The following is an 18,594-nucleotide window of genomic DNA, read 5'->3' as shown; positions in this document are numbered from 1 at the left end:
ACTAACTTCAATTAGCATTAATGAAACGTTTATAATATTACTCCGCATCCATTATGCGCTTTACATTGTTAGCTTTTTATTAAGTAAAGGTTGTAGCTTGTTCTTCGATTTAAAATCCATTCGGAAGTGCGGAAACTTTTTCCATACCTAGAAATCAACTCGCACAAGCAATAAAATGAAACACTTCTTTAGCGTCGTCGTCGCAAGAAAAGTTGGAGAACTGAAGGACATGTCTAATAATAAAATCAGGAGAGAGCGAAGAAGAATGCTTGATCAAAAAATAATCCAGACTGCAGAATTGTGTTGAAAAAAGTTTATTAAACATTTCTGCACAGTGTCTATCTGTAAAGTCGATCAAATCTTATTTTATTTCGTAACACATTTCGCAAGAAGAACTTTCGAATGTTTCTTAAATATTTCAGAGGAATGTAGAACGTCGTGGGGTTTATTTTATTACTTACAATGTAATCTGCATTTTTGGGCGAATAATTATTTTATAATGCTGCTGAGCTGCGACGTTCATCTTATGTAATTATATAATTTACGCAGTATTCTTTATTCTCTTATATATAATGTAACGAGCGCACGCGGTAGCTTTGTAAAGAAACGTACTTATAAGATACGATAAATCTTTCTAAATCCTTTTGATAAGTAAATAACATATGTTACAATTAAAACATTATATAAAATTGATTTAAAAATGTATCGAAACAAACACAGTTATTCGATGAATGCATCGTTTAAAAATTTGACCCTTATCGCTAATACATTCCTTACCATTTCGTAAATTTAACGAAATCTGATATTTAGATAACGAAATATTTTTTACTATACAATATTTTGTTAATATATTTTAAAACGTACGTTGAAGCATAATAGCGATAAATTTAATAGAAGTGAAGTACATTTTTTAGAACGCTACGATTCATGGAATCAATACAATATGGATTTGCACGAGAAACGCCTGCATTACAGGAACAGTAAACAGTAATGCATTGAAGTATCATCATATAAATATGAGAGAGCAGCGAGTACAGCTTTGAAGCGTCATGCGACCAAGTAATGTGGTCGTATACTTCATGCTATCATTTAAGGGTTATTCTCTGACAGATCCATGAATTGTATGCAACAGGTGTATCAAAGATATGCACGATGAAAGATATGCGAACTACATATCATGCGGCATATTTCTATATGAATTACGTTGAGTAATGCACCTTATCAAAAATTCTTGAACGCCACGCGCCAAAGCATTTCTCGGAATGCAAAATTTTGCCGTTTTCGCCAGGAAACCCATGGAAATTGAATTAAACGTCGTCTATGCTGGAATTGCAATAAATGTAAAATATCTAGTAATCTGGTTACGCGCGAACATGAAATATAAAATCATCTCTCGAAATTAGCGTAAGTAACATAAATGAGCAAGCGTTAAGCAGAAATAGCATAACTGTGTTTGCTTTCGCGCATAAAACTGTGTTTACTGGATAAATATATTTTACGGCTCCGGGTTTAAGAGCTCGCCTGCGAAAGTGCCCAAAGCGTTTTGTCATTTTTTTTTTAACGCAAACGTATAAGACATACATTTTCTCGTAAAATTAGCTTAATTATTAATTTTCTGGAAACGGCATTTTTTTACGATATCGCGAATATTTGTAGCGTTATCATATTATCATCATACTTAAGGGATAAGATAAGAAAAAATTGCGATGCAAAAATACAATTTGAAATATATTTGCGTCTATCACTTTGGAGTAGATTATCGTTGTCAAAGATATATATATATATTGATTCATTATAATTAACGATCTACTGACAAGTATTAATTTGAACGATTTTACAAGTTCGTTAAGGTATGTATAACACGTTTGATAAATTAATTTTTTTTACACGTATAGAAGTATTACATGTCTGTAAGACGAACTTTTTTATTCATTATTCATCGATTAATGTGTACAAAAATGCTAATTTTTTAAATTGTTAGCCGCACGGAACGATTCAATTCGACGCAGAATATAAAAATAACTCTCGACGCGAATTCGAAAAGACGCAACGCGTTTTTTTTCTTGATACAGATGCGTTCTGATTTTTATGAACTATAACTGAAACTATTAAAAAATGAGATCTGAAGTTTCTGTTAGGCCAAACATACATACGTCACAGAACATTGGGAATCACGTCAACGTTTCACTTCAGTCAACCGTAAAGGAAGTTGAGATTGTCCACGCAGGAAGATCTTGATGAGCAATGAGACGGGCCGGCATGCGCGGGTTCCTTGCCGTCTGCGCGACAAGCGATCCTGTCGACGGGTGGCCGCCAGGATATTTTCAGAAAAAAGTCCTCCTCCTCGCGGGGTTGGAATAGAGATACATTCGGTCGCGCCGCCACGTCGCATAATCCGCACGACTTATACTAGACGCGATCTTCCTCCTCCAGCAACCGCACCACCTCTGAAATAATATTTCTTTATCGTGAAGAGACGAATGCTGCCCGGATTTTGCGGATATCCAAATAATCCGAGATAATTATTCGTTTACTCGCGCTCAGATATATATTTGGATATAATCCAACTCTTAACGGATTTATTTCGCACGATAAGCTCGCGGATTTATGCGAGCGATAATTTGGGACATATATCAAACGATAAGAAATATTCTGCATTTTTGTACTCTTTATCGATATACGATAAAGATATATATTTGTAAGATCTTTATTTGCCAGAATTCGTAAATTCGTAAATCTGCATAGATTTGATTTCAGAAATTAAGATTCACATTTGGATCTTTTTTTGTAATCGCATAATAATTATTTCAGATAATTCGGATTTTAAATTATCCGGATTTTTACAGCTTTAATGGAAACCACTCATGAAAGTAAATACTATTTCTCCACACACACATACACATACACTTTTATACGAGTTAATATTTTACACAAATAAAATAAAGATTATGGCGAAATGCATACTATAGGTGGATTTTCAAGAATGAGAATGGGACAATGCATTTATTCATCGACAGAGAGAGAAAGAGAGATAGAGAATCATGTGGTATTATCTCCACGAAGTTTCGAATAGAAGTGTCTCGAGATAAGCAGTGCTTATAGTTCCCATGAAATTCAATCATCACTGTCCATTACATCACGTACAATCCGCTTAAGTGACATACCAACTATCACGACAGTTATATATGATAATATTCGAACTTATATGGCTGCATCTAAATTCGTGGTTATTAAAAATTACTACCAGATTCTTTTATTGTCAGCGAAGTACGAAGACTTTTTCATTTTTCGAGTAACGCCACGTTAATTCACGATTCTAAGTTGCCAAATCTATTCACAATTAGATATAGTCATACAATATAGAATTTCAAAAACCAAATTTCTCGTTACACTCTTCTATAGAAACATTTGGATAAAATTTTAATCTATATTCTTAATGTGTACTTGGTACGTTAAGTACAAACAATCGATCGTAAAGCATCACAAATGTTAGTTAAATTTTGTATGTCACGCTACTTTTCTCACTTTAATTTATATTTTGCAACATAAAAATCTAAATTCCAAAAATTAATTATTAATTTAGTACATCAGTTTAATATCAGCTCTATAGAAATACTATGTATATTTAAATACTGCTTTTACGTTTCTGTATTATTCATGAACAATCTGTTAAAGTAGTATTAAGTATTAAGTAGTATTAAATGTTGCATTTTTTATTTTATTGCCACTTTACTATCTGAGAACATTTTCGCACGAGGTAGATACAATAAGTAAGCAGACGGGTAGGAATTAGAGCAAGACTAATTGCTCATTCAAAAGTTTAGGAAAACGTATGGTATATATGTACATGGTTAATGTAAACCGGTATCGTGGAAATTACATCGCGGGAACTCTAACGTATGCCACGGAGGAACCAGCGGATGTCCGCGGCGGACCATTATCGATCACGCGTTTGTACTTTAGTAATAGGGAGCTATTAATCAGGCTAAACTAAAGGAAAACGTCTGCTTTAAACATATTTTTGTTCAGGCATGAATAAAATTTAAACGATATTAATTTAAAATAAGTAAGAAATCTTCTAAAATATTACATAGTAAAATGAGAAAATCTTGAATATTACGACATCGCGTAATACTATGATAATTTGATGTAATCCTGGCTGTTATATACATGGTATCGTGTAATATCATGCTATCATAATGGAATCTTGCACATTTGGGTTAGTGTTGCAACCGGGTCTGGTTGCAACGAATATAATATGACGATAATAAAATGATCAATTTTGCAGGGCGACGATACCTGATCTGGCGACGAGGGACGCTTTGCCTAGATACACTGTCGAGTCGTTTACACTTAACTCGCTGTTATTGCCAACTTGCCCGGCATGCCCGGTGGTCGCCATTGCGATGTCGCTGTGTCTGCAACCTACCCTAAAATAAAACGCACGCGAACGTTTTCGATTTAAAAGCGTTTGTACCGGATGTTAACTTATGCGACTTTTCCCATAAATTTTACAATTGAGTTAATAAATTCTCCCATTTCGTCGAAAGGGTTTTAAAAATATTTCGCAGCAAAGTTGGTAAAGCGTTAAGACTTTAATGCGCATACTTTTGTATTTCATAATTTTAAGTCCGTTCTCTATATTTAGGAGCATTTTGCAGAACAAACTTCGCCACTTTACGATTTTTGTCCAAGAAAGCGGAGCGAAGCGCGTTAGCAAGTTTGGGGCTTAAGGCGAAAATTGCTGTTACGTAATTGCAAGTCTTTCTATCCGGTCGCGGGTACTCCTCGACGTATCTTTCGTGAAATTAATCCCGCGCGCCGTCAGCCAACTGGTACAACTCGTAAAGAGGACAGATTTGCACAGCAAAGCTTCGCCTTACGTTGTGATAACTCCTTTAAATTGCTGTAACCGAGTGAACATGTACGCACACGTTTTCATCTAGATATATTCTAGATTTTACCTCCAACAGCGGTGGCAGTCGAAGAGGCCGAGGAACGCCTGGCGAAATTTTCTGTTCATGAAACAGTACGTGATGGGATTGCAGCAGCTCGAGACGTAGGCTAGCAGCTGCACCAGGCTAATGCCGGTGCTACCGACGACCGAGTACACCAGTTCGGGGGCGAACAGGTACCACGTATTGATCACGTGCAACGGCGCCCAGCACACGAAAAACTCGAGGACTATCACGAAGAGCATTCTGATCACCTGCAACACACCAGCGGTAGCCGCGCTTTAATGGACGCGCGATAAGTACAGTCACTTGTCTCGGGTATAAATGTTGTTTCTGACCGGGATACATGTTTAGAAGATAAGCGTGACACTGTCTCGGGATGTATTTCGGTATTACCGCGATTGTCGGCTCCCTCAAGCAAGCATGGCATGACCAACGTCCCGTGTGTGTGCGCGCGCGGTACGCGGGATTAAATCGTCTTACGTGCAACTATATGGAAACTATTAGGGTCGTATTTGCAAAGTAGAAATATAGGATTGTTTGGCAGCGAGCCGCGCACCAAGTGGATAATAAAAGGTTAATACAGCCACGAAGCGCTGATAAACATCACGGACGGCGGCCTGGCGTGCACCGCTAGGCAACGCGTTTTTTCCGACGCCTGCTCCAGATCCCACGATTTCCTAGAAACGAGAAACGCCGAGCGCTACGAGGGAACTTACAATGCGCGCTTTATATGCATGCAAAGGCGCACACGTGATCCTGCATTAAATTTTCGATACGGAAATGGGTGTTCGCTCCCTGCCCCCTGCCGGGAGTGCAATCCAATTCGATAAATCAGCCTTCCGTGCATACCTTCTTCTTCGCCTCGATGCTCTTCCCCATGTAATTACTGCGTATCACGTGTTGCCTGGTGAGCGGACAGGGTGAGTCTTGTTGATCCTCGTTCGCGATATCCTTCGTGTTTCGCCTTAAGCAGCCACTTCCGTTCGCTCGTATCTGAATCCGGGATGCCTGGGACAAATCTGTACTGTGACACTTGCCGGTAAGCACCCTGGAGACGACCGTCCGTGGTAACCGCACCTTCTTTTTTGGAAAGGAAGGAAGAGAAACGCGATGTCTCGGTTAACCGTTACACGTGCTGCCGGCGAATATTCTCGAGACGACAGACAATTTAATTCGCCATTCTAATTGCGCAAATTTATCTTGACGTCTAGCCGCGGGCCGTTTTATTGGATCGTGAAATCTCAATTAGTCGAGGGAAGTTAATGCACTGATCACCCCCGTAAATTACAGTCGAACCGCGGTCTTGTTGTGTATTAATAAAGTGGTAATGAAAGTAATAGCATTCAGTATTAATTTCGGGAATAATTACAATATTATTAATACAAATATGTTTTTATACATTTATTGAATGTCACGCATTTTAACTATATTAAGCTTTGCAATAAATAGTGTTATATGCATAAATAATGTTAATTGTATAATATGTTGAATTTGAAGTATTTATAAAAAGTATTTATAAAAAATCGAGAGAAAGTAAAATATTTAAAAATTTTACAATTCAGAAATAAATTGCAAATTACGATTTATTTCTCTCATTTCTTTCATTGATCAAAATTTCTATTCAATTTCAGATCTTTTTGCACATAACATAAATTTTTATTAAAATATTTATGTGTTATATAAAAAATAGTAAAAAGATAATTTTATCAATGTTTTTCGATTCTACAATTTATCACTTAGACTTCTGGGTTCTACAAGTCCAATGTTACGACTGCAGAGTTAAGAGAGAGTAATATTATAGATTAAATAATTTAAACAATTAATGCGTTCGACTTTTGGTTTCCTCGGTTTGCATAACATAGATCTCGATAATCTGAATTCCTATTTCAAGGTGATGTTTGCTCAGTATTTCCTCACCCTAGATGGTACACCTTGAGAAGCGCCTTGGAAGTGCCTCGAGGAAGACGAAAAGCCCCGCCGCGATCTCGAAGTCGGGCAGGAATCAAATACCATCGTCGTTCTTGCATCTCGATCATTATTGTTGTTGTAATTTGAACCCCGAAGCGTTGCGTTAGATTCCGTTCTTCCGACTGTAATTCATAATGTTTATAACCTTCGAGCTTAATACAGAAAAAGAATGTCTGAAAAATAATGTATATGCATATTTCGTATCATTTAATTTTAATATCCAAGAGAGTATATATATTTTTTATTTACTCAATATATTGGCAGAAAACAAAATGCGCGTACCTAATTCCTAAATTTGTTATTTAACCAGCTTTAGCAAATGCATATCAATAAATAAACGTTACTGTAACGTTACGTAATTTTGTTGATGTGTAAACTCTTGTAAACTCCGCCCAATAGATTTTGCAGCAAAATCAGCGTAAATAAAATGAGACTGACGTAGCGGCAGCTTTGGGAAATATTTTTCCAAGGCGTTCGTGATGCTGACGCAGCAGGATTCGACGCGAAAATTGGTACTGTCACATCTACGTCCCGTATATCGAAGCGACACTTCACTTACGTCTTCTGGTACACGTCGATGACTGTCGTATCTCGAGCTTCAGACCGCGCCAAAGTTTTATCGCTATCAGCGAGTAAGCCAGACTCATGAGCAGCAACGGTATCAGGAGCAGCGTACCGTCCAGGAAGAGATTGTACGCCCTTTCGGTGCCGACGCTTGGCCAATTCTCGCGACACTTATGCCTTCCTAAAATTGCCGCGTAGTGCGAAAAAGTTTGTCAACCGTACATGCTCGCCCGTAAAACGCGTGGGATCCTGTTATAACCAGGAAGGAAGAGATCGTATTGCCGCTTCTACATTTCCATCTTTTACATTTTCCCGGTGGAGAACGACCACGCGGTAGTTAAAATAGGGAAAGATCTAATCCCGCGTATTTCTTTACTAAGAAAAAAAAAGTATTAATCTCAAGAAATATTTAGTCCGATACGTTCAACTAAATATTTTAGTTAGTTAACTAAACATTAGTTGAATTAATTAATTCTTGATTAAAGAAACTAAATAAATTGTTGAAACAACTAATATTTAGTTAACTAGCTAAAATGTTTAGTTGAACGTATCGGATTAAATATTTCTTGGGATTAACAATTTTTTTTTTCAGTGTTTTCACGTGGAAAGCTCGGATGTAGCCGTTAATTAAAATTAGATGTTCGCTTCTTTTCAATTTGTGAACTTTATTAACAAATAAAAAGTTACGTGTTTTCTTTTTTTTTCCGTGATAAAGTTATACGCGAGATTTATACTCATCGAAACATTAATAATGTAAGTCTCGTTATATATCCAATATAACCCTTTTATATATATATATATATATATATATATATATATACACACTTAATCGGTAATATGTCGATGTTGTTGTGCAACTGACTTTTATTGCTTCAATATCGAGTTGAGTAAATCACATATGGTATCGATTATATTGATATTGCTAGGCAATTGACTTTCAATATCTCAATATCAAGTTCGAGAAACATCAAAGCAAGCGTGATTACTGATTAGTATTCCAAGGATTTCACAGTGTATTGTAAATATCGACATTGCTGCCTTTATAACCATGGTTATATACGTATTCTATTACGTATTCGGTTAATTAAATTGTGTTAAAAGTAATAATAATAAGCGGGCTTTATATTGATTGGATTTCTTACTTTCAAAGAGCAATATTCTATAATTCAATATTAGATTTCTGCGTAATAAATAAATTTTGAATAGCGATCAATATTAAATAAATATGATCAATCAATATGTAATATAAAACAAATTGCTAGTATTAATAACTTATTGTTCGTTATTTTATTTTAAATACTGAATTGAAAACGTTTCTTGTTCTAATCGAAAAGAATGTACTATAACAAAATTTTATCCTGTAAACGGCCTAATTTCTTTTAGAATATTTTAGAATAGATGTTTAATATTGCTGAAAATTCAATATGCCAGTAGGTGGATATTATGTATATGCATAAGCTACCTATACTGGTGAATGAAATTCTCAGAGGAAGGCCAGGGTGGATATCGGTATATTGAATTGAGATGAAAATGTCAGCACGGCGTAAAAACTCCGGTTTCAATCTGGCAAACGATTGTAACAAATAAAAATGCAACAAATATTGGAAATGCGACATTAAAATACATTTATTCGAATTACTTCAATCGGTTGATAGCTATTCGCGAATAATAATTAATATGAAAAACAGATCAGGAAAACAATTTAATATAATCTTCAGTTCCCGACTTGTCAATTACAAAACGTGAAATTATTTAGTTGCTCATTATTTATTTGACAGTTGTTTGCTTATCAGTATTTATTTCAAAATACGGGGCAATATTTATAATGTCAACATTCTCTTACCTCCGCTTAAGCTCTTTAATTGGGACACGACGAGAATCGGCGCGTTCCATGTGAGACTGAGAGTCCACACAACAGCAATCATTTTGTAAGCGTGAAACTGTGTCTGCCATCGTCTAGATTTTAATGGCCGGCAAATTGCAAAGTAGCGCTCGAGCGAAATGGCAACCAGCGTCCAGACACCCACCGACACTGATACAGCTGGAAAAAGTGTATCACATTTAAATCGCATCGCGTTCCATCGCGCAAATTTATCGTCTGCTTTTGTAGATACAGAACTTTTATATTTTTAGCATTGCCGTTTTTTGTAAATCTTGATAGTCCGTCTATCTCGGGCAGCAAAAAATTAATACGGCTTTGCGTGATACAAAGTATTGACAGCCCCCGATCGATTTGTAATATACACATTTGATTCATACTGTTCAGCTTGAAATTAAAAATACATCGATTTTAATTGTCTTGGAATATATATAGGAAAGAAAAAGAAATATATTTCTCATTTCCTTTCGATGTAGGACAACGTCGAACTAACTGCAGTGAGAACACGTTCAATCGTTAGCAAAAAATATCAATTTTCGATGATGGAAAGGAGTACGATATTCAATAATAGAACCGGTGGATTGGAGCTAACTATCTGGACCAGCGGTGTACGTTGCAAAAAACGAACGCACGTGACATGCACTCCTGCAGAGCGCTTTTACTACAGTCCACTTTCTTTTCGCCTATCGGTCATACAAGAGCCGCGAATGGAGAAGTTTCGACTTAAAAATGTTACCAAACAATTTCCACAACGTACAGCGTACACAGATGGAGGGAAAGAGAAACTTTATGAAAAACGTTCTCGGTGACCTCGAATCCAATTACGAAATTCTTTCGCGGCCGCGACCTACTTAATATTTTATGTCAAGGTTATTAACAGGAAATATTCTTATCGGGATGGGAATACGGGAATTTTATCGAATATCCTTCACCTGATTGGAAAATGCATTATTCATTTATCGTAATTTAGTCCGATTGTTACGCAACGTCATCACGAAAGTGGGTAGCACCATTATGTAAAAGAATAAAATCGAAAATACTAAATATTAAATTGAAATTTAACCGCTTACAATCATACAGAGTACTCTATTTCTGGCACATTACTTTTTTTAACAGATTCTTTGGTGAATTTGGAATTAGCTTATTCTTAGCAGAAATATCGAAGAAAGTAAGCTTCTATTATAACTTTCCAACTTTTTATAAGTTTATCTAAATACATTTCAAAGTTAAATCAAAATTTTATTTAGAATTAAAGAATTAAGTATACAGTTTTGTTATTTGCTTTATTTCGCTTTTTGAAATGTAGTTCGTGAAAGCCTTTTTTTTGTGGTATACACATTTGATATTTTTGCTAAATAAACATATTAAATAAATATATTAAATAAATGTTAAATAAATATTTTTTTATATTATTATTGCAAATAAATAATTAATGTAAAAGAAATATTAAATAAACGTTAAATAAATGTTAAATAAATATTTTTTCTAAATTATTATTTTAAATAAATAATCAATGTAAAATAAATATTTAATAAACATTAAATAAATATTATTTTTACATTAAATTGTACAATATATAATTAATAAAAAATAAATATTTAAAAAACATTTAAAAAACATTGTCTGCTGCTTGGGATGATCACAATCTACCCACGTTGTAATTATTTTTAATTTTAAAAATGCGCAATTTACCACGTTGTAATTACTTTTAATTTCAAGAATCGTATCGACTTTCAAGAAAGTACAAATTATCTCCCTTGACATAAAAATTTTCCATTCGATCGACACAGTCGATTGTCGTTAAAAAGTGCACACGGTTTTATTCAATTGGGAATTATTCATTCAATCACTTGAATAATTGTGATTCTCATTCAAGCATTTCCCGTTACTACGTCTTTAATTATGACATTTTTAATTACTTGGAACTTTATGAAAAATTATTTCCTACTTTTTACACTGTCAAATTAGGAAAAAATTTTACTATGTCTTATGAAAAGGTAGATAAACAGAGGCGTGATTATATTGTGAGGTAATTTGCCTTAATTATGCCAAAAAAATTAATTATGCACTTTGAAAGAACAGAGGATGTAAGGAATTTGTCCGGAAAATAATTTGCATAGCAGAGTAGCGACAGTCGAAAAGTTAACGAAATTAACTCCTAGTACTCGTTTACCCTTTGGGTTAATTGTTCTTTCAAAAAGGAACCTCCCTTTATGGATCATCTACTTTAAATAGAAGTAGAACTGGTATTTTTGGTACTTTAAAAGATTAAGACCATAAATCTTCGATCGTGGATATTAACTGTTTCTTGAGCATTACTCGATGTATCGTTTATTTTATTACTTAAATTAAAATTTTATTGCATTTAGACGTTCTAATTAATAGTTACACGGTTTTTGCTTTAGAATTTTTAGACTATCCTTTGTATCTCGCACAAAGTTATCTATAGAGTCGCTAGTTTTGTTTATATATCACAAGAAGCTAAAAATTCTTCATCATTTTTGTCTTTATTGATATAAATTGCGGGAAAATGTACGCTACGTGAGATCGACGAAGAACATACTGGCTGGCTAAATCGAGAAAGACGTGGTCCTTTTGAGCATCACTCCAGAGTACCGATATGTCCCATAAATTTCCGCTGCTCTTCCTGAATATACTTTACCATAAGCTTTCATACAGCAAGATGAGCGAAAAGTGCATCTATTCATCCTAGTACGCTTGTGACCTTTGCCACTGGTTCCGTTCACGTCATACCTCCGTTTCCAAGCCGGAAAGAAAACGTAGCTCGACAAAGTTATCTTAAATTATAATTTTCTTTTTTTGTTAGAATAACATCGCCGCAGAACACGTGCTGCTACTTTCATCGCGACAACGGGGCACAGTGATAGAAATTACGGCACTTGTTATACCTTTTTACAGAACGTCGTAATAAATATTGCAATAACATTGCAATGCATTGTGAAACATGCAGTAATGCCTATCGTTTCAGCCAAGCCGATCACGTTCTTACAAAAATTTGCATAAAGATGTCTGGATTTCGTGTTACCGACGGATATTAATCGACATTATTAATGTACGAATTAATACGGCCGTGGCACGGAGCTCGTTCATTACGTGAAAATAGTACACGTATATGGAAATCCTTCACGAACGGTTTCGTTATACGTAAGCCTTCTGTACTTATATTACACTTTATTCGTAAAAGGTCGCCGTTAAAACCTAGCTCTGTTTTATACGAGTGAGAAGCGGGACGTTACGAATTCGGGTCGTTCCGAGACTGGACCACCGCCGGTATAATCCGCGACAATGGAGGGGAAATAACGATTACATCCTATACGCTTACGCCGTGATAATAAAAATGTCTTGAGAAAAGGAACGTCTACAAACGCGACGAAAAACGTTCATGTAATTTCAATTTCAAGCAGGTTTTCGTTGAAAAGAAAATTATCCTACATATGCGTGTGTCTGTGTGGCCTCGAAAATCCACGATTTTCATGCTTTGTGAACAATCCATTGAAAAAAGTAGAAAATCCGCGGGAACAAAATTCCGTGATAAAATAGTGATATATACGAAATTTTTTTTATACTTTTGATTCTTTCTTTTATTCGCCCAATACGCTCACGTTGTACCTAACACCTAACACTTAAGTTAGCATTACCTACGTGTATGAAAAGTTACGATTTGCAATATACAGTTTTACAACTGCGATAGTATCGTATGATTTCAAAATCCCGTGTACACCAAAAGTTCAGAGCGGAGCGATATAAAAAGCAAGCGGCAGTTAAAAAATATTGACGAAATTCAAACAAACAATACTGGACATTTCATCGGACATTTCATTCGTTTATCCCACATCTGACTCCATTTGCATATCGGCGGATCAAGAGCGTAAAAGCGTAAGACTTAATAGCGCGTTATATGCACTTGAAGAAATATCCCCGAGATACTCACGAGCGCAATAAAAGTTCGAAGTACGCACGATCGTTTTCCTTTATCGGGGAACATTCAAGGCGCGATTTTTATGAGAACGATCATCGGTGGTGTGTTTAAATTCCGCGAACGCGAACGCGACTGTTATAATATGCGCACGCCGGGATGGTCTCTTTTGGGGCGATATTCTCCCCGCAACGGGAATTCGACTTCGAGTCCACCGGCGCGCATTAGTTATTCTCGTGGAACAGCATAATTCCACAATATCCTGTTGCCAGGCTCTTTAATACGCAGGAGTAATATTCAACGAGATTTACTAATCCGGTATCTGGTAAATACAGAATAATATATAGATAAGAAATATAAATCTTTGTCTCTCTCAAAATATATATACGAGATGGGACTGCTAAGATTTAACGAATTTCGAGGATATTTTGTATATGTCAAATTCCTCTCGTTATTATGTAAATAAATTAAATTATATGCATTATGCAGACACTAATTGAGAATAGTGTATTATTATAATCAACTGATATGTGGAAATATTTAAATATTTAAATAATCGATACATATATCGCGCGCTTATTTATTATCATATTAGTTTCAAATATACAATATTCCGGAGAGTGAACTATATGAGAAATAAACCAATATCTTAATTCCTGTTTTTTATAAAAAAAAAAAAAAAGAATTGCTACTGCTGAGATTTGTACAAGTACATCAACGGCCATATAACGCATGTTTTTACAAATAAAAACATTTCTCGGAAGCAAGAAAACTATTTATAAATTACATCATTTATTATGTGTTTTTTGATAGATTGCTATTAGTAATTAGTTACCTCATAGGTAAATTATATTATCACACAACAGAGAATCTAGAAATTATTACAGATATGTATTTACTATTCTCATATGTAAACTGTGCGTTATATAGTAACCTAGAAAATTAGCATTAGATCACTGCAGTTACTCGTGCATTCATCGCGCAATGGTAATTTGCTGTTCGCTTAGCAAATATATCACGCGTGACAGGAACAAGCTCTTTCAGTATCGCGTTGGTAGCAGATTGATCGTCACATCAGAGATCTATCCAGTGGCTTGAGCGCGCCATTTATGTTCTACAATATTAAATAGATTTAAATCACATATACACACACATTAATCGTGCGCATTTAAGAATAAATTATATTTACGTAAATAACGCGTATAATTTATATATAATAATATTTATTATTCATTATACTTATATAATTTATTTAATAAATAACGAATAACTTATATGGGCGTAAATAATTTAATTGTCTCTGATTTCACTAGACTAGAACTCAATTTTTCAAGAAATTCATTAGTAGGTAGTAGGTATCCCATGCGCCATTATTCGGAAATGTCATTAGGCGTCGTCGAGAGTAACAAAGCACGGTAGACGCTTTCAAGAATATTTCTCTAATGGTGTCGCATTTTAGCATTCCCCTAACATTACCCTCTTTTCCTTTTGATATGCGATCTTAAAATTGCATATAGTAGAAGCGATTTCCGTAAGAGCTTTGGCTAACCATTTGGCGAACCACGTGTACCTTGACAATTGACTTATCAAAGTACCATGTATCTATGTACATTGCCATACTTTCAGGCGGAAATTCAATGTCGATGAAGATTTATGTCTCTGAGAACGTCGAGGAACGACGAATTTAGATCACGATGGATATTGAAGCGAAAGAGACAAATGAATGTAATAATAAATGCTTGCAATCTCTTAATCTATATAAAACACAATTCCTATTTACATAGAAATTACATAGAAGTCTTTACGTATTATGCGTAGCGTACATGTATGTAATTTAATATCAGAAAAATAAATTTTGTTATGCTTGGCAATTTATAAAATCACGACCTTCTTGCGTCGCTGAATTTCTTTTTGTGAAATAAGGGGCTTTTTAAAAATTAAATTTATTTAGTGAAAAATAAAGCTTGGACAAAGAGAAATTAGATTCACTTACCAAACGTATTTAATTTTACAAGTAAATGACAAATCGGTGAGTTCTACCGCGTGATCATCTGAGCAATTGCGCTTCTTAATTAAATACCGAAGAGCTTCGAGAAACTTTCGAAGATATAAAACAGAAATTACGCGCGGTGTAAAATGTACAGTCTTAACCTGCACTTGATATCACTATCAATGTTTCTCTCTCTCCGATAGAAACAGAAAGGAAGAGAAAGGTGCAAACAAATTACAGAAGCGAATCTTCCGATTCTTCTCGCGCGGTCACCTCCGCGAATTAAACCAAACCAATTACCAAAGAAAACGAGCTATCCGCGGAAAACTAAATCGAAAATTAAATTGGGATACACAGGGATACACAAGTTTATCTGTTTTGTGGCAGGTGTATTCAATTTCATCCATGATAACGGCGTGACGCTCGCACGATCGATACAATCATCGCCACAGATTGAGACCATCTCGAACAACGAGTAGTCCATTCCGCGTGTTAATTTACACGAGCGCCGAAATGAACTTAAATTTGCTGGCCATTTACTCTAACGCATTTACTTTATCTTTATTTTTTATTTTATAATTTTTATTTACACATATATATACATGGCATATGAAATCTATCTAATATTTCTTTATAAAATTTTTGTAAGTACAATTAAACGCGATAAATATGACACAAAAACATAATTGTATTTTTTAATAAAAAGTAGATTAGTTAGATTATTGATTTACTGGCGTATTATATTCTGTAAAATGTACATTTTTCTATAGAAAATGCTCGTAATTACACCAGAATCGCTATACATTTATGCTAATATTTATGCATAATAAAGTTATAAATTTGACAAAATTAACTAGACTTCACGTACATAAATGCGACTAAAAATTCCGGAAATGCTAACATGAAAGTTAATAAGATTTTTATTGATAACCAAGCATTTATGTATATATGCATACATACGTATACTTGGTTTATCAATAAAAATAAAATTTATATATGCAAAATAAATGTATAAATTTGCGAAAAATTAAATATGATAAAACAGAAAATTTATTTGGCAATATTAATTTATTGTTTAATTTTTTGTAATATTTATCAAAAAATACTCTTCTCTTAAAAATTTTTTGAAAAAGAACAAATACTGGAAAATATGTCATAGTAGCTGTTATAGCTGAATTTTCGATAACGAATATGAGATAAATCTTGGATAAACAATTATCCGCTTGTCAAGTAAATTAACAGATTAGCAATTTAGTGCTTTTCATCATTAAATTAGCAAAATAACGATTTAATACATTTCTTAGAGCAGAAATCTTTGACTCTCACTTTAACAGGTTGTTGGAACAGCCGTTGACAAGATTTTAACTTACTAATTAAAAACAATTATCTTCATTTACTTCGTAATCCTTTACTTAATACATTGTATTTCAGCTTTTCTTATAGAATAAGCGATAAATAACATTTTTCTGATTTCCACGACGTTGTATACGCACGGGAATTCACGAAAATTTCTTTTACCCTTATTACAATGATAGGATGATGGGGCAAAATTTTTACGTCCATTTCCAATAATATCCAATTTTTATGTTATCCCAAAAACGCTGAGCCGATGCTTACCTTGAAAATACGGTATCAGCTTGCACATCATGAGACCGAAAACGAAATTCTTGAGAATCTGACCCAGGAGAGTGAAGGGCATGCAGAACACACCGAGCAGAAGATCCGATACAGCCTGAAACAGGTCGGGCAGTATATTGTTAATTACCGTTTCTAGTTCGCGAAAGATAAGAATCACTGACGATATAGAAATATCGTTGCACAAACCATAAAGAGTAAACGGACAGTTGCGGCAGTTGCGCTTGCAGAATGATCAAAACACAGCCAGTAATTTATCGGAAAATTTATTTCTCTGGCTTTTATTTTGACGAAGCACAAGAGCCACTGTACAAGACGTTTAAACATCTTAGACCAAAGTATCGTGGAAATAAATGACCTTATCGTTTCTTCGTACACTGTCCCGACTAGTAGTGAGGCTACAAATAAAAATGGTTCCGAGTCCAGTTCGATCGATCATCAGTAAACAACAAGAAAGTGGCTTTCAGCGACACGGTGAATTGGACGCTGGAAATTTTTAAGTTTGCTTGTAGATCCGAAGAGTTCGCGAGTTGTTTGTATATTTTTAAGTAATTGTTATATATTACGTATATATATGCACTTTTTTATTTATATGTTTATCGTACACGAAAATCGATGTAACGCATAACGCGATAGATAATTTTTGTTCTCCAAATTAAACCTTTTCTGTCTCGTAACAAGACGGACTAGTTTTAATTAAATTGAAGTTTTTTCTGGTAGCCTTTCCTAATTCTTATTTTTCTTTTATTCGACGTTAACTGGTGTAATTTCAACAATGGAGGTCTTTCTACTGGACTACTTTGTATCTGGACATGTAATAGCTTGTAAAAAAGAATTAAAATAGAAAGATAAATACAAAGATATCTAAAAGTAGCTAGATAAAGAGAGGAGACGAAGATAGGGAAGTAAAACAAAACTATTGTGTAAACCAATGTGTAAACTAGTACTGTAATAGCTGTACTGGAGCAACTCTGTTATTACGCAATTGTGACTTTAAATTACATTAGGAAGCTCAGCTTTCACTCCGAGCGGTACTTGTCAAGTTATGTTTTTGACGTGTTTGTGTTTGAGCTAAATACCGTGTGAATTTATTGATATATAAAAATTAAAAGTTGATATTTTTATAAAAATATAGGATGTACAATTCACACAACAGAAAATAGTAACACGTCTGAAATAATTATTTATCTAAACATTGTTAGCGATTGTAATTATTGTAAATTCATGTACTTTTGCCTAATATTTTTTTATGGACGTAATTATGTTATTCTTTGAATCAGGGAAAATGCGATAAAAATGTTAACAAAGAAACGTACAATATATTAAAGTGCTTTTTATCTCTTTTTTACTCTCGTACTATTACATTATACATTAACGGATTAAAACACAAGAGCTATGGAAGTAATATCAATATACACACGAAACACCATTACTACGACTGCGCTTTATACTAATGGCTTCTCGCCAAACTTTTATTCCTCGCGTTTTGCGGTCCGGCTATTCTACCAGGCGGAAAGTTGAAAAGTCACAAGTTTAATAACTGCTTTCAAGTAGTCAGGTATAACGTTTAAATGGAACAATTACAAATTTCTTGCTAGAAGAATATTTAAGTTTCTTAGTCGTTTGTATAAAGTTTGATCTTTGCAAGGTGCCATATATAATT

At 34.5% G+C, this 18,594-nt stretch overlaps 1 protein-coding gene across 4 annotated transcripts in view; it reads right to left on the bottom strand.

The window, feature by feature from the left end:
- Positions 1-298: 298 nt before the first annotated feature.
- The window catches only part of LOC139770500 (cholecystokinin receptor type A), a 37,216-nt gene continuing 18,920 nt past the window's right edge, over positions 299-18,594 (bottom strand). For 3 of the 4 annotated variants that reach the window (XM_071702492.1, XM_071702494.1, XM_071702493.1), the window contains exons 4-11: positions 16,914-17,028; positions 9,334-9,531; positions 7,486-7,671; positions 6,876-7,048; positions 5,808-6,038; positions 4,965-5,209; positions 4,300-4,430; positions 299-2,447 (exon numbers count right to left, since the gene is read on the bottom strand). In XM_071702492.1, the coding sequence (XP_071558593.1) occupies positions 2,410-2,447; positions 4,300-4,430; positions 4,965-5,209; positions 5,808-6,038; positions 6,876-7,048; positions 7,486-7,671; positions 9,334-9,531; positions 16,914-17,028 (1,317 nt within the window). In that variant the 3' untranslated portion in view covers positions 299-2,409. The remainder of the gene's footprint in view (positions 2,448-4,299; positions 4,431-4,964; positions 5,210-5,807; positions 6,039-6,875; positions 7,049-7,485; positions 7,672-9,333; positions 9,532-16,913; positions 17,029-18,594) is intronic. The other variant, XM_071702495.1, reaches the window with a different exon arrangement.

Source organism: Temnothorax nylanderi, unplaced genomic scaffold, assembly GCF_030848795.1.
Source record: "Temnothorax nylanderi isolate EJ_2023f unplaced genomic scaffold, tnyl_v1.0 TNYL_tig0030_pilon, whole genome shotgun sequence".
Classification (NCBI taxonomy): domain Eukaryota; kingdom Metazoa; phylum Arthropoda; class Insecta; order Hymenoptera; family Formicidae; genus Temnothorax; species Temnothorax nylanderi.
The sequence above is the reverse complement of the archived record's forward strand: the minus strand, read 5'-3'. Positions and strand labels throughout refer to the sequence as shown.